This window comes from Chaetomium tenue (assembly GCF_020726465.1).
Source record: "Chaetomium tenue strain MPI-SDFR-AT-0079 chromosome Unknown F5144scaffold_1, whole genome shotgun sequence".
Classification (NCBI taxonomy): Eukaryota; Fungi; Ascomycota; class Sordariomycetes; order Sordariales; family Chaetomiaceae; genus Chaetomium; species Chaetomium tenue.
Window position 1 is genome coordinate 3,093,111 of NW_027117329.1, and position 14,356 is coordinate 3,107,466.

The window sequence follows — 14,356 nt, forward strand, 5'->3', positions numbered from 1 at the left end:
TCTATCGGCGAGAAGGCAAAACCGACGTCCCCGAACCAAGAAGTGCAAACGGGCGGAACAGCACAGACCTCTCTCCTGCAGCTTGCTTTGGTTTTGGGACGGAGCCATCTTTTGGCGCGCGGGCACCGCGAGCGGCTTCCATCACGTCAATTTGGCGGGTGATTAATGAACCCCATCCCGTCCGTCATCTTGCGCACCGGGTGGGCCAGGCCCGGCGTTGGCGGTGGAACCTGCTCGCGTCGCCAATGTTTCGGCTCGCTGCCGTATCGACATGTCTCAGGTGCAGTGCCATCCTCCTGGAACGAGATAGCCGGCCATGGATGGCACGGTGGCTGCCGTTGCAGCATCACGATCTTCACACTGGGCGTCCGGTCGTCATCTGGGGGCGTTGGAGGTGTTTGTTCAAGCCTTCCCGATTGGCCGCCTCTTTAGGGGACGACGAGGTTCCTGGAAGCGTTGAACCTTGCCCCTGGTCCAGGTCCTGCTGGCTGACTGGGAAACTGATGTTTGGGCCGTGCGGCCGAAAGGAGAGGCCAGACACGAGATGCCCTGATGCCTGGGATCCCAGTTCACAGAGGCTTCTTCGGTGCGACAGCTCGCCAGTTCGGACGAAGAGTGGGATGTTTGGAGGGTTAGACCCTGAAAGCCATCATCTAATATCCAATATGTTCGGAGATGTCATCTGCCCAATCAATGCAATAATCAAAAATTGCCCGACAGAAAAAAGACAACAACAGAAAAAAAAGAACCAAGAAGCCGATCGTCAATTTGTTGGAGAATGGAGGGTTTCGCCCAAAAGCTCCACCTGCAGGAACTTGCAGGCCATCGGCGGAAACCTGCAGCACCTTGGCAGCCTGCAAGTGCAAACCACGGGGCACCTCCTGCCCTTGAACTACCCAATGCGTCAGATGATGTATGTACCACAAGGGGGGGAAGGCATTTTACACTGTGCAGTAATAAAACAAGATCGCGAGAAGTTGTGGGCAGCATGCAGTGTGCAGTGTGTAATGTGGGAAAAAGAGGAAAAGAAAGCTTTAGGAAATTTTAACCTAACTCGATCCATTCGCCCGGTTCTCGCGGCTGGGACAGTTCCAAGTGGAGGAGGGTTTGCGAGGGTCTTGTGAGGGTCTGGTGAGGGTCCTGTTTGGGCATCACCCCCTCGCTCCAGGTTTTCTTTCCTGCCCTGTTCGTGCCCTGCCCTTAGGTCGCCGAGCTTCTCGAAGCCTGCCGAAGTCCCGCCCACCCCTTCCCTCCCAGGTCATTCCTGTCAGCTATCATTTTTTTGTCCCCCAACATTCATAAGACCGGGCAATTTGAACCACACTCCCACAAACAGAGGATCATTTTCACGAGTTTACGATCTTGCCTGCGCCCCCATTGACTGTGGTTTTCGAAGCAAACGCCCGCGACGACTGGACACATACCAAGAGACAGCCGAGTCCCATCTTCAAAATCTTGCGACCCCGCGCTCGACTGCCCCTGGATTTTAGTTAAACACGCCCCTCCTCCCAACTCGCCTTCAACCAGCCCGAGCGAGCCCTAGAAACCACCAACCCCCCACCCACGTTACCCTAAAACTCCTCGAGTAAAGTCATCATGGCGGAGAAGCCGTCGGTGTTGATCATCGGCGGGCTCGGCTACATTGGCCGGTTCCTGGCCCTCCACATCCACGAGAACAACCTCGCGTCCGAAGTGCGCATCGTCGACAAGGTGCTCCCGCAGCTAGCATGGCTGCCGCCCGACTTTGAGGAGGCTTGCGCCGGACCCAAGTTTGTGCAGGCTGATGCCAGCAGAGAACGTGAGTCTTGCTGCGAGGGGTCAAAACCTGAGACCCACCCCCGTCGAGATCCCTCTTTTTTTTTGTCCGCTAACGGGGGTGTTTTTATGCCGCAGAATCCCTCCCCAGGATATTCGACCGCGCCGACGGGAAAACGTGGGACTATGTCTTCAACTGCGGCGGCGAGACGCGCTACTCGCAGGAGGATGAGGTGTACAAGCTGCGGTCGCTTAACCTCTCGCTCACAGTGGGCCGGGAGGCGGCCAAGCGGGGCGTCAAGTGCTTCGTCGAGCTGAGCACGGGGATGGTCTACAAGCCGGACTCTGTCCCGAGCAAGGAGAACGACAAGCTAAAACCGTGGAGCAAAATCGCCGTCTTCAAGCTGCAAGCGGAAGAGGAGCTAGCAAAAATCGAGGGGTACGTTCTCAGCTGGATGGGGGTGGGGTTGAGGTATCCGACTCTGGCCATACTGACATGAGTGATCCCCCAGGTTAAACCTCGCCGTTGTACGGTTGCCGCATATCTATGGCCCCTACGCGTCGCAGTGGGTCGCAACTGCGTTGTGCATGGCGCGGGTGTACAAGGCGCTCGAGTCCGAGATGAAGTGGCTGTGGACCAAGGACTTGCGCACGAATACGGCGCACATCCACGATGCGGTGCGCGCTCTCTGGGCCGTCGCCGGCTGGTATGTCGCCGGCAAGGACAAGTGGGACGCCAAGACGATGGGCAACACGGTCCCGACGTTCAACGTGGTTGACAAGGGCGCCACCACACAGGGCGCCATGGCCGACATCATCGGCCAGGTATTCGGCATCGAGACGGGCTTCCAGGGGCAACTCATCAGCACCTTTGCCAAGCTTAACCTGGACAGCGTTGTGGATGATGTGAATGACGAGTTGCTAGGTCCGTGGGCCGATCTGCTTGCGGAGGCTGACATCACACGACCCGGACCGCTGACGCCATTCATGGAGAGGGAGTTGCTTAAGGACACAGACCTCAGCATGGACGGGTCGAGGTTAGAGGAGGTTGTCGGATTCTCGTACGATAAGCCCAAGATCACCAAGGAGCTGGTGGAGGAGGTAATTGAGAGCTACAAGAAGATGAAGTGGTGGCCTTGATGAGCCTTTATCGGCGGGGTAGATAGAAGTTTGATGGCGGTCGGTCTCAGTAGGAGTTGCTCGGTGGGGCGGACAAAACACCGAGAGTCATGATGATGCGGGGATTGGGGAAGGGACTAATGTGAATTAAAACCTCCGGGCTACGCGGAGAGAGATGTAATACTAGGATATCCTATTTCAACTAATAATACTATGACGAAGCGCTTCCTTCAACAAGACACAATGCAGTGCTGCACGCCACAGCAATCGTGATGAACCAGCTGTTCACATGCGCTGCCAAGGCGGTCGGGGTTGCGAAACCGAAACAAAATATGCCGGGTGCAAGCATCGATTCCCTGGTTTGAGATGCTCCAAACTTCGCTACCAAGTGTTGGGGAACCATGACTGGGGACCACCTTTGCGCGTTTGTCGCTGACACCCATTTTCACATGGCAGCCTCGGGCACAAGTGGTTTTGGGAGCAGGGAGTGCACGTCTTGCAATTTTAGTCTAAACCCCGCACTAAAAGTCCCGCTAACTCAGCGGCCATCTGGCAACCCCCAACCCCAATTCTGGGCCACAGTCTCGCTGTTGCGAAAATAGGTTGGTCGCCCGAAGCTCTGTTGTCCGAAATTGTCTACGCAACTTTGCTTACCCCGAAAGAGCCGAACTGTACTTTGGTTGGTACCTGCAGATGGAAGCCGGCGGCCGAATAATGCATGGGTTTCTCGGGCACTCCCATGGATGTCAAATGGAACCCGGAGAATCCAATTCCAACACGGGCGATGCCAGCCAAGAGAGGGGCACATCCCCCCCGCAAAGTTTCCCCAGCCTCGAGGTTACCGTGTCATGCTTGGGATCACCAACCACTTGCTGAAAATGGTGCCCGTTCCCGCTCCCACGCTTGTCCTGGGGGGCCCCGGAACGGCATCCCGCTTATGCCATCATCCAAGCAGCCCGTTTTACCTCGGCCGCCGAGCCCCAGTCGTGTGTGTGTAACTTGGAGATTGGAACTCCCCCAATCTTGTGACAGCGATTGTTCCCCACCATGGCATGCAGGCTTCGAGCGACGTGGGTACGGTCAAGGAGTAGGCAAGGTACTTAAGATGTGGGAAAGGAGGTTGTATGAGTTGCCCTCTTTCCCTTGACCTCTTCTTCATTACCATCCACACAACGTCGGCCTTCTCTCGTCTTCACACAAAGAAAACGAGAACGTAGCACCCCTATTCACACCCACAACCCTACCTACCTAAATCACCCCAACCTCAACAACCACCCACCATGGCTGCTCCCGCGACCAAGACCATCGCCGACCTCAATGGCAAGTGGACCATGGTAAGTTTCCCCCAAGATCCTTCACCACATGTGATGGCGATTCCCGCCCCCCCCCCAATGCCCAAGAGGGGGGGGGGGGGAAGAGAGAAAGAAAAACCCATGCATTTCAACCCACACCCTCGCCCTCCCCCGCCCCCAACCTTCTATCTACCAATAAATACTCACCCAACCCCCCCACCCAGAACAAAACCCTCTCCTCCGACGTCGGCCCCGGCCTCGCCCTGCAAGGAATCAGCTGGATGACGCGCAAGCTGGTCAGCGTGGCCACCCTAACGCTGCAAGTCAAGCAGTTCGACGCGCCCCCCTCTCCAGCCGAGCAACCGGCCGAGGGCATCACGTCGTGCACGCACATCGAAGTCGACCAAACGGGCACGGCGGGCATGAAGGGCTCGACCGAGAAGCGCTGCCTGGACTTCGTCTTCCGCGAGCACAAGGACTGGCTGTTTGGCCATGTGAAGGGCCAGACTAAGTTTGTGAAGGCGGAGGAGGTTACCGATGCGTATCTGAAGGAGGGGTGGTTGGATGGGGAGGAGGAGAAGACGGGGCCCGAGGGGGCGCTGCATGTGTTGAGCTATGTGGAGAGTATGACGGATGGGTGGACGGCGACGCAGATTTGGGGGTTCCAGATTGTGGAGGGTGTGCGCCGCCATGTGAGGCATGTGGTGATTGCGAAGGGCGCGGAGAGGGTGGAGCTGAAGCTGGTTTATGACTACCTCGGCGAGTAAGGAGGGGGATGGCTGTCTGGCGGAGGGCTTGGTGATGAGGGTGTTGTTGTATTGTACATGTGAGGAGATACCGCGTTCTTAGAGGGGTGGGATTGATGCGGGCGCATCACCTAGAAGTTGGAGTGTTTCCTGCGACTGCACATAGGTATACGCTAGATCGCAACAATAACATTGCATCCGTAAACCAAACATAACATCCCCCGTCTTCCGCTCCGTGTATCCCCTCTAGAATTGTTGAGAAAAATTAACTACAGCGTGAGCTCCGAGGTGAAGGATTCTGAGCCTCCCATCCAGCCTTGGGTATTGTCCGCCTGTCTTCCTGAGTTCCCCGTCCATGTTGAATGCCCCGATGATACTGCCAGCCCACGTTACCCAAACGACTAAATGCACAGCCCAACGCCGGTCAATGATGATAGTCAACTCTTAATCCATCCCCCTCCCAACCCAACCCCACGACCTCCCTCCTTTACGCAGGCCTCCGCTTCACAAACTCCTCCAAATCCGCCCTGGTCGCCACCCCCAGCACAAACCTCCTCGCCGAATCCGTAATAACCGCAAAATCCTGCTTCTGCCCACCCGTCTCGACCCCCTCAAAAAAACCCTCCAACTCCTCCAACGGCGTCTCCATCGTAATCACCCTATACTTCGCCCCCTTACGGCGGAAGCGGACCATGGCGGTGCGCACCTCGTCCTCGGGCCGCACGCGGCCGGCGTCGAGCAGCGCCTGCAGGTGCGGGATCGACAGGTAGCCCAGCAGGGCGCGCGTCGACGAGTCCGTGATGGTCAGGTGCGTGTAGTCGCGCTCGAAGGCCGACATGAGGGCGACCGAGATGCGGTCGGAGGGGGTGAGGGACAGGGCGGCGGGGGGGTCGAGGTCTTCGACTGTGGCCTGTTGTGGGGGGTAAAAGTTAGTGGGTGTTGGGGAAGGTGGGAAAGGGGGGGGAGAGAGGGTAGGTAGGGGTAGTTGGTGATGCTGGTGGGATGGGAATATGTGCAGAATGCGCCGGGAGGGAACTTACCCCGCGGTACCTTGACGCCCATTTCGAGACGAAGGGCTGGGAGGTGCCAGCCTGGGCTTGAGGTGGTTGCGCCATTACGTCGGCCATTATTGATTCGAGTGGTGGTTGTTCAGTTAATTGTGTTTGGTAGCGGTGTAGGTTGGTGCGCTAAACGGCTGAGTGGGTTGAAGTTTGACGTGATTCTCCTGTAAATCCGCTCTTTGGTGACGCATCTTGGCGTTGGTATCTGCACCCAATCACATGTTATTTTGCCAAGTTCCTCGACTTCCATCTCAAACCGGCCATTGAATCCGTCTTGTTTGGACAACATTGGACTGGGGGAAAAGGCTTTAAATTATGTGACATAGTAGAAGAACACTGGAAGAGGAGATGGTGATATCAGGTCGAATTAGAGAAGAGAATATCACCTCTGCATGAAACCTCTGCCTTGGACAGCGAGTGAGGCCGTTTCCCTTGGTTTTCTTGATTGCTTCTGCTAGAGAAGAGAATAAAAGGAAACTGAGAGGAGGAAAGCAATTAAACCCGAGTGAAGTAAAAAGTAAAGTCTGGGCTTCCGAATGACGTTCCTTTCGGTCCTATCTATGTAGGTACCTACCTATAATCGAAGGTTTGGTCGCACCTATACTTGGAGTTCGGCCTTTTTCCCCATACGGTGATAGCATTCACATGATACCGTAGCTCATGACTATCAGTGGCCCATCTCACATCCAACTCACAATATCGTAATCAAAGGTTCTGCAAACCATGAAAGGAGTCGCGAGCAGTCATGGGTTAAAACGTCGGGCCGGAAACGTTCAACACCTAACTCCGCTTAACTCCGTTTCCGTCTGTCAATCCGTCTCCACTTGACTGTCTCCGATAAGCGACAATAGGGAATGCCGCAGCTACGTCACTGTTCGAGATGGAAGCCGGTTGCTCGTGTGATGTAAACTCTCCGTCACCTACTTGGATGTTACGGGGAGAAAACATTGATGTGAGGAAGTAACAGGTAATCATGTAGGGGAAAAAGCAGCCAGCCATCTCAACTCTAATTATTCGATTTTGATTAATGGCGAAGCCTGACTCATTGCTCGAGCTGGGGTCAAGATTGAAGCTCGGGAGAAGTCGCCGGCACACCCCGCTGTAACCAGGCGCGAAGGAATGCGAGACAGGATTCATCCCCAGCCATTCCCGGTTGTGACGCTCAATGATGGGATGCAATACGCCATTGATTAGACGCTTACCTAATTTATCGGTTGGTTATGGCAGGAACCCGTTTCATCTCACCTCGAAGACTTATTCCCTCACTCTGCATTCCTTCTCTTGTTCCTGGAACTTGCTGTCGTTGTTGTTGCTGTTTTACAGAGACTGAATATTAGGTGGCCTTGGATCCAAGGTCCGTTATCGACGAGGTAGGACAAACCCGTGAGTCTAACCCCAGCCGCATATCCCCTCGGGAGTCGCGGAGAGTTTGGTCCGGGAGTTCGCGAACTATCTCTGAGCCGCAGCTCGACACCCCGCGAAGTTAATTGCGGTTGCTTCACATCACTACGGCTGAAATAAGCCGGGCACGATTGGCTCAGGACGTCATACTGACACGGTTCTAGTTGGCGCACACCACATCCGGCAAGATGACGCTCTTCCCAAACTACGAGACGCTCCAACATACCTTTGGTACCAGCCCGTACTCGCGCGGCCTGCAGCAGACCAAGCCTAATTCAAGCGGCCCTACACCGTACCAAGCTCGCCTCGAACTGTACCCGGCTTACTCGGTGGTCGACGATGCGAAGAACAAGGCGCAGAAACTAAGCGCTGAGGCCACCAAGGAGTTCGAGGCGGCGAGCCAAAAGGCGCAGGCCAAGGCGGGCCACATCGAGCTCTTTTCGGGCAAGTACTATGCCGCCTGCACGTTCGGCGGCCTGCTGGCCTGTGTAAGTGACCACGAACAGCATGTCGAGCCACTGCCACTGCTAATGCCCATCGCGCGCAGGGTCTGACCCACGCGGCCGTCACTCCTCTCGACCTCGTCAAAGTGCGCCGGCAGGTCGACTCGAAACTGTACAGGGGCAACTTCCAAGCATGGGGCCACATCTTCCGCACCGAGGGCGTTCGCGGCATCTTCACGGGCTGGAGCCCCACCCTCTTCGGCTACTCGGCGCAGGGCGCCTTCAAGTACGGGTGGTATGAATACTTCAAGAAGACCTACTCGGACATGGCGGGTCCGGAGGCGGCGTACAAGTACAAGACGGCGCTGTACCTGTCGGCATCCGCCTCGGCCGAGTTCCTGGCCGACATCGCGCTGTGCCCGTTCGAGGCGGTCAAGGTGCGCATGCAGGCAACGATCCCGGCGCAGTACACGGGCACGCTGGACGGGTTCCGCAAGATCGCGGCGGCCGAGGGCGTCAGCGGGCTGTACAAGGGCCTGTACCCGCTGTGGGCGCGGCAGATCCCCTACACCATGATGAAGTTCGCGTCCTTCGAGACCATCGTCGAGATGATCTACGACCGCCTGCCGGGCAGCAAGAACGACTACAGCAAGGGCGCGCAGACGGGCGTCTCGTTCGTGGGCGGCTACCTCGCGGGTATTCTGTGCGCCGTCGTCTCGCACCCGGCCGACGTCATGGTCAGCAAGCTGAACGCGTACCGGAAGGCGGGCGAGGGCTTCGGGACGGTCACGTCGAGGATATACAAGGATATCGGCTTCCGGGGGTTGTGGAACGGCCTGCCGGTCCGTATCGTCATGATCGGTACCCTGACTGGTCTGCAGTGGATGATCTACGTGAGTTTTGTGTTCAAGGTTCCTCCTAGTTGGGACGGAGATGCTGACCCACTTGTAGGACTATTTCAAGATCTTTATGGGTCTACCCACGACTGGTGGTGCGCCGCCGCCGCAGGAGCAGAAGAAATAATGGACGTCGTGGTGACGGCAGCCAGGTGCCGAGCTGGATACGCGGATCGGGGAACCTGTGGGTCGGTAAAGCAAGCCTTGTGGGGCCTTCTCTGTGTGATTTGTGTACCTAGTTAGTTAATCGTTTCCGTCTTTTTTTTCTAGCTCGTCTGCCATCAATGCGAAAAAGGGGCGCGTTTTTTGCCTTGCCAAGCCAACGGATAACTCCGCCATCGTCCGATCTGGAACCTGTGAATATGGAATACCGTGAACAAAGTGGAGCGACAGTCCGGTAGTTATACCAATCGTATAACTCGTAACCATCCGTATCCTCGTGTTCCACCCCAAGCCGCCGGGCTCGGGGCTTGCTCCACAGCAAGCAGTGCTGTCAGACGCGCGTCAAGGGACGCAAGCAGGGGCTCAGCATACAGTGTGACAACGCAGAGCGATTAACACGGCTCCGCAACACCTAACCCAGGGAGGAGGTGAAGGCAGATTAGGTCCTGACTGCGCGATGCTAGGCGCTGTAACTGCAGCACCTCAGGGGGTCTCGGGGGTTTTAGGTGAAATATCGGGGTGGCTGTGCACTGTGTCCATAAAGCGTTCGATTCAAGCGAGATCGACCTGAATCCAATCCTTGGTCAGGCATCGCCACAAACTGTTGCGGTCATTGGGTGATTGGCCCATCGACCCAAGGAAGCTAGTCTCAGGAAAAGGCTTACCAGGAGGACTCCTCATGACAATGGTCCGCTGGAGAGTATTTCAAGCATCCGTTCCCGTGCTGTGATGTTTCACCAATAACATCCAAACTATGACACAGCAAGCTGCCTTTCGTGCTTTCCTCTTGTAGTTTGAGTTGCTGCCTTCCAGGTTACCTCGCACAAATAGGCCGACCCCTCTCTGTATCTCTCCTCCACAACGAGCGCACCAAATCCTTCACTCAAGAAGTGATCCAATCCGCCCAATAACTTGCCAAGGCCCCGCGTTTACATTGAGTCTCACCTCACTCAAATGAACTTCTAGTCGAGTCACCGCCTTCCCTTGAACGACGATACACACATTTGGCATCAAATTTCAACAAGCTGCATCACCAAGTTTCGGGTTTTCTTGGTCGCCACCTGCACATCATGGAAGCTTGAGTTACGTTATAAGGCATCAACATCTAACGACTCAACCTCCATCAAAAGATCCCTCTCTAAATCAAGTGAGGGGAGTGAGGCCATTTTCCGACCCGGAAAACCCTCTTTTAGGGGATCACACCCAAACCTTCCTCAATATGACCCAGGTACCTCTCCAACGAAGAGTGACGGGCGCGAACCGGGCCGGGAGGACAAACGCAGTCCCTATCGCCGAAGACCTCGACGAGGCGGATCTCGACGTTGCGCCCCCGGCTTACGGCGAGCACCATGACCAGTTGCAGTTCTCCCAGGCCGGCTTCAACGCTGATGCGGCTGTTACAAGTGAGCAAAGGCCTCCCTGTGATTCTTTTCTGCCTAGCATACTAACGCAAAACCCAAGCCGAGGGTCGTGTAAATATCCATATCAACGAAAAGAACCATCGCCTCTCGGAGCTCCTAGCGTCAACCCTCTCAAGGCCGCTTGAGCCCGCCGGCCCCCTCCCACCAGCATACATCCCGCCGAGTTTGGGTGGTCAGCCTGGTCAGACGCCGCCGCCCCGCCTGAACGTGGTGATTCAGATCGTGGGCTCCCGAGGTGATGTTCAGCCCTTCGTTGCGCTAGGCCAAGTCCTCCGCGACACGTACGGGCATCGCGTGCGTCTGGCCACCCATGCCAATTTCCGCTCGTTTGTCGAGGAGAACGGGCTGGAGTTTTTCAACATCGGCGGAGACCCGGCCCAGCTGATGGCTTTCATGGTCAAAAACCCGGGGCTGATGCCCGGCCTAGATACCCTGAAGAGCGGCGACATCAAGAGACGCCGCTTGGAAATCGAACAAATCCTCGTGGGGTGCTGGCGGTCATGCATCGAGGCCGGTGACGGCATGGGTGTCGCGCCGCCACAGCATAAGAGGGACGAGCCCTTGGACGAGCGGTTTGTGCTGCCCGGCGATCCGGGAGTCCGCCCGTTTGTGGCAGACGCCATCATTGCGAACCCCCCGAGCTTTGCTCATGTCCATATTGCTGAGAAGCTGGGGATTCCGCTGCATATGATGTTTACGTGAGTTTTTCTCTCCAACCCTCACGACTCGGAACTGAACTGACGGCCCGAATAGGATGCCCTGGACGCCGACAAAAGCCTTCCCCCACCCCCTGGCTGATGTCGTCGCCGCTGACACGGACGCTGCCATCACGAACTACGTCTCATATGCTTTGGTCGAGATGATGACGTGGCAGGGACTCGGAGACGTAATCAACCGATTTAGAGTCAGCGTCCTCGAGCTGGAGAGTCTTTCGTTAATGTGGGCACCGGGGTTGCTCAACCGCCTCCGGATTCCCGCGACGTATTGCTGGTCACCCGCACTGACACCCAAGCCCGCCGACTGGGCACCCGAAATCACCGTATCCGGTTTCTACTTCCTAAACCTCGAATCAAACTACACCCCAGATCCAGAACTCGCCGCCTTCCTCGCTGCCGGGCCGCCGCCCGTGTATATCGGCTTCGGGTCCATCGTCGTCGACGACCCGGACCGCCTCACCCAAACCATCTTCCAAGCCATCCTCAAATCTGGCGTAAGAGCCATTGTATCGAAGGGCTGGGGCGGAATAGGCGGAGATGCAGCTGGTGTCCCCGAGGGCGTATTCATGCTTGGCAACTGCCCCCACGACTGGTTATTCAAGCACGTGTCGGCCGTCGTCCACCACGGTGGCGCCGGGACCACCGCTGCGGGAATCATGGCCGGCCAGCCGACGGTTGTGGTGCCGTTTTTTGGCGACCAGATATTTTGGGGCTCCATGGTTGCCAAAGCCGGCGCCGGGCCCGCGCCTATCCCGTACAAGAAGCTGACTGCTGAGACGCTGGCGGCTGCTATCGAACACGCCGTGCTGCCCCAGACTCAGGCCCGAGCGCGGGAGCTGGGCGCGAAGATCAAGCAGGAGAAGGGCGCCGACGTTGGAGGCAAGAGCTTCCATCAGTTTTTGAACACGGATAATATGAGGTGTTCGTTGGCCCCGAGCCGCGTGGCGGTTTGGAGAGTGAGGAGATCCAAGGTCCGGCTGAGCACGCTGGCTACTGCTGTCTTGGTGAAGCAGGGCTTGTTAAAATACACAGATCTTAAGCTGTAAGTTCTTTTTGTATCATCATCGGGGTGTATGGCTAACCCTTACAGATACCGTCCGATCGAGTACAACACCGAAGATCAACCCTGGGATCCTATCTCCGCCGTCGCTTCAGCACTCATCGGCGACGTCGGTGCCTTTACCATGGCTGTGGCAGACTTTCCCCGGGAAGTCTTTAAGACAGGGAAGAAAGCCAAGGAGAAGGCTGATGATACCAAGGACGAGTCGGCGAAAGCCGATGATGCAGCGTCGGGTTCCGATTCCTCATCTCAGAGACGCGCGCCTACCCACTCCGCGACACCTAGCCTCGCTTCTCCTTCCATCGCCCATGACTCGGTTGAGTCTCTCTCGATCCAGTCCCCCGCAGTTGGGCCAAGCACCGCCCTCTCCTCGCATCCACTTGGAACCTCACACTCCTCCAGGCCTTCCACCTCAGCCACCTCCTCGGCCCCCCCACCCCGCTCAACCTCGACCCCCGACCCTGGTTCCGCGTCAACCCCGACCGCTTCCACGCCCAACCTAGACGTCGCCATTGCCGCGGGCAAGGGTGTCGGCCGCATTGTGGGCGCCGGAATGAAGTTTTACGGCAACACCTGCATGGGTCTGGCGCGCGGCTTCCGCAACGCGCCCAAGCTCTACAACGACGACACAGTGCGCCCCCCAGAGAAGGTCACCGGCCTCGTCAGCGGCATGCGCATCGCCGGCAAAGAGTTTGGTCTCGGCCTCTACGATGGCACGTCGGGACTCTTCACCCAGCCGTGGAAGGGGGCCGAGAAGGAGGGCGGGAAGGGGTTCGTGAAGGGGGTTGGGAAGGGCATCGGCGGCTTTTTCCTGAAGAATGCCGGGGCCATCTTTGCCATCCCCGCGTATACCGTCCAGGGGATCCGGGCGGAGGTCAGGGGTATGTTTGCCCGGAGCTCGATGAACTACATCATCACTTCGCGGGTGCTGCAGGGAGAGGAGGACTGGGGCATGGCGATGGCCGAGGAGAGGGCGGATGTGCTGGCGCGATGGCAGACGATTAAGGACGATTTGAAGGGGTTCTATTTGCTGAAGCAGCGGGAGAGCGAGAAGGGTAAGGGAGTGGCAGTGGATGATGCGCCCGGGGATCAGCAGCAGCTGTGGGAGGGAGGCAGTGAAGGGGCTAGGTCTGGGCTACTGAATTTACCTAGGGGACCATGGAACAGACGGCGGGCCGGGAGCAGCGCCACCAGCAACTCGGCCACCACGGCCACCACGGCTGCCGGGAGCAGCTCCTACTTCCCGCCCACCACAGCCAGCTCCGCCTCGAGCAATTTCACCTTCGAAGACCGTGAGTCCCTAGAACGGGCCATCCAGCAGTCGGTCGTGCAGACCTCGACAGGCGATCAGGCGGAGGATGCGCGCGTCGAGGCGGCGGTCAGGGCGAGCGTCATGGAGATGCGCAGAGCCATGGAGCAGCCGCAGCCATCCCCGGGGGCTACCGGCCAAGGCCCGAGCTTCAGCGGCTGGATCGCCGACCAGAAGATCAACCCCGCCACCGCCGCCGCCGCCTCGGAGGCTGGTGCGCTGACGGACGAGGAGTGGACCAACATCTCGGACGAGGAGTACCAGGCCCTGATTGAGGAGGCCGTGCGGCAGAGCATACAGCAGCAGGAGATGGACCAGAACCAGAAATACTGGTTCCCCGGCGGCGGCGAATCGCAATCCCAATCCCAAACAGAACAGGGCCAGTTCGAACTCCCCGCAGCGGCCGAACTACCAGGCTACATCCCCTTTTTCCCTCCCGCCACCACCCCCGCCACCACCACCACCACTACCACTGAGGGCAACACCTGCCGGAGCAACGAAGCGGAAACGAGACCTGGCGACGGCAACGACGACGACGAAGAACAGCTGCGGCTGGCGATGGAGGAGTCGGAGCGCGAGCACCGCAGCCGCGAGCAAGAGGCGGAACGGCAGCGCACCGAGGAGGAAATCGTGCTGGAATATGTCAAGCGCCAGAGCCTGGCGGAGGCCGAGTATCGGAAGTCGAGGGCGGGGACGGGCACTACTAGCCTAGGGGTTGGGGCTGGTGGAGGGGCTGAGAAGGGGAAGGCGGCTGAGGCTGAGGCTGGTTTGGCGGAGGAGGGGGTGACGGAGGGGGGTGAGGAGGAGGATGAGGAGTTGAGGAGGGCGATTGAGGAGAGTTTGAAGATGAGTGGGGATGGGAGTGGTGCAGGGCCGTCTAAGGCTGGGTGGTAGTGTTTGGGGGGAGGATGAGGGGGGGATGGAAGTGGTGGGAGATTTATGATACTGTTTTGGCTTGTTGTTTTGAGTTTTGCT

The 14,356-nt window shown here is 57.6% G+C and overlaps 6 protein-coding genes across 6 annotated transcripts; 5 read left to right on the forward strand and 1 right to left on the reverse strand.

The window, feature by feature from the left end:
- Positions 1 to 5: 5 nt before the first annotated feature.
- F5144DRAFT_39018 (uncharacterized protein) lies at positions 6 to 1,360 on the forward strand. Its single transcript, XM_066784708.1, has one exon. The coding sequence runs from the start codon at positions 246 to 248 to the stop codon at positions 1,122 to 1,124; it is 879 nt and encodes a 292-aa protein (XP_066648544.1). The 5' UTR covers positions 6 to 245; the 3' UTR covers positions 1,125 to 1,360.
- On the forward strand, positions 1,361 to 3,000 carry F5144DRAFT_38696 (uncharacterized protein). The gene is made up of 3 exons (XM_066784684.1): positions 1,361 to 1,798; positions 1,894 to 2,194; positions 2,268 to 3,000. Exons 1-3 carry the CDS (start codon positions 1,597 to 1,599, stop codon positions 2,893 to 2,895), a joined length of 1,131 nt encoding a protein of 376 aa, XP_066648545.1. The 5' UTR covers positions 1,361 to 1,596; the 3' UTR covers positions 2,896 to 3,000.
- A 1,013-nt stretch (positions 3,001 to 4,013) lies between these two features.
- Positions 4,014 to 5,270, forward strand: F5144DRAFT_38684 (uncharacterized protein). Its single transcript, XM_066784681.1, has 2 exons — positions 4,014 to 4,208; positions 4,391 to 5,270. Exons 1-2 carry the CDS (start codon positions 4,155 to 4,157, stop codon positions 4,931 to 4,933), a joined length of 597 nt encoding a protein of 198 aa, XP_066648546.1. The 5' UTR covers positions 4,014 to 4,154; the 3' UTR covers positions 4,934 to 5,270.
- Positions 5,099 to 5,974, reverse strand: F5144DRAFT_555704 (uncharacterized protein). The gene has a single exon (XM_066787927.1). It carries the CDS (start codon positions 5,748 to 5,750, stop codon positions 5,400 to 5,402), a length of 351 nt encoding a protein of 116 aa, XP_066648547.1. The 5' UTR covers positions 5,751 to 5,974; the 3' UTR covers positions 5,099 to 5,399.
- A 1,265-nt stretch (positions 5,975 to 7,239) lies between these two features.
- Positions 7,240 to 8,898, forward strand: F5144DRAFT_38687 (mitochondrial carrier domain-containing protein). Its single transcript, XM_066784683.1, has 4 exons — positions 7,240 to 7,343; positions 7,539 to 7,862; positions 7,922 to 8,710; positions 8,769 to 8,898. Exons 2-4 carry the CDS (start codon positions 7,563 to 7,565, stop codon positions 8,838 to 8,840), a joined length of 1,161 nt encoding a protein of 386 aa, XP_066648548.1. The 5' UTR covers positions 7,240 to 7,343; positions 7,539 to 7,562; the 3' UTR covers positions 8,841 to 8,898.
- A 1,196-nt stretch (positions 8,899 to 10,094) lies between these two features.
- F5144DRAFT_543338 (uncharacterized protein) lies at positions 10,095 to 14,275 on the forward strand (the record flags this gene model as incomplete). The annotated part of the gene is made up of 4 exons (XM_066787239.1): positions 10,095 to 10,278; positions 10,337 to 10,994; positions 11,050 to 12,054; positions 12,103 to 14,275. The coding sequence occupies 4 exons, from the start codon at positions 10,095 to 10,097 to the stop codon at positions 14,273 to 14,275; spliced, it is 4,020 nt and encodes a 1,339-aa protein (XP_066648549.1).
- Between the last annotated feature and the right edge of the window lie 81 nt (positions 14,276 to 14,356).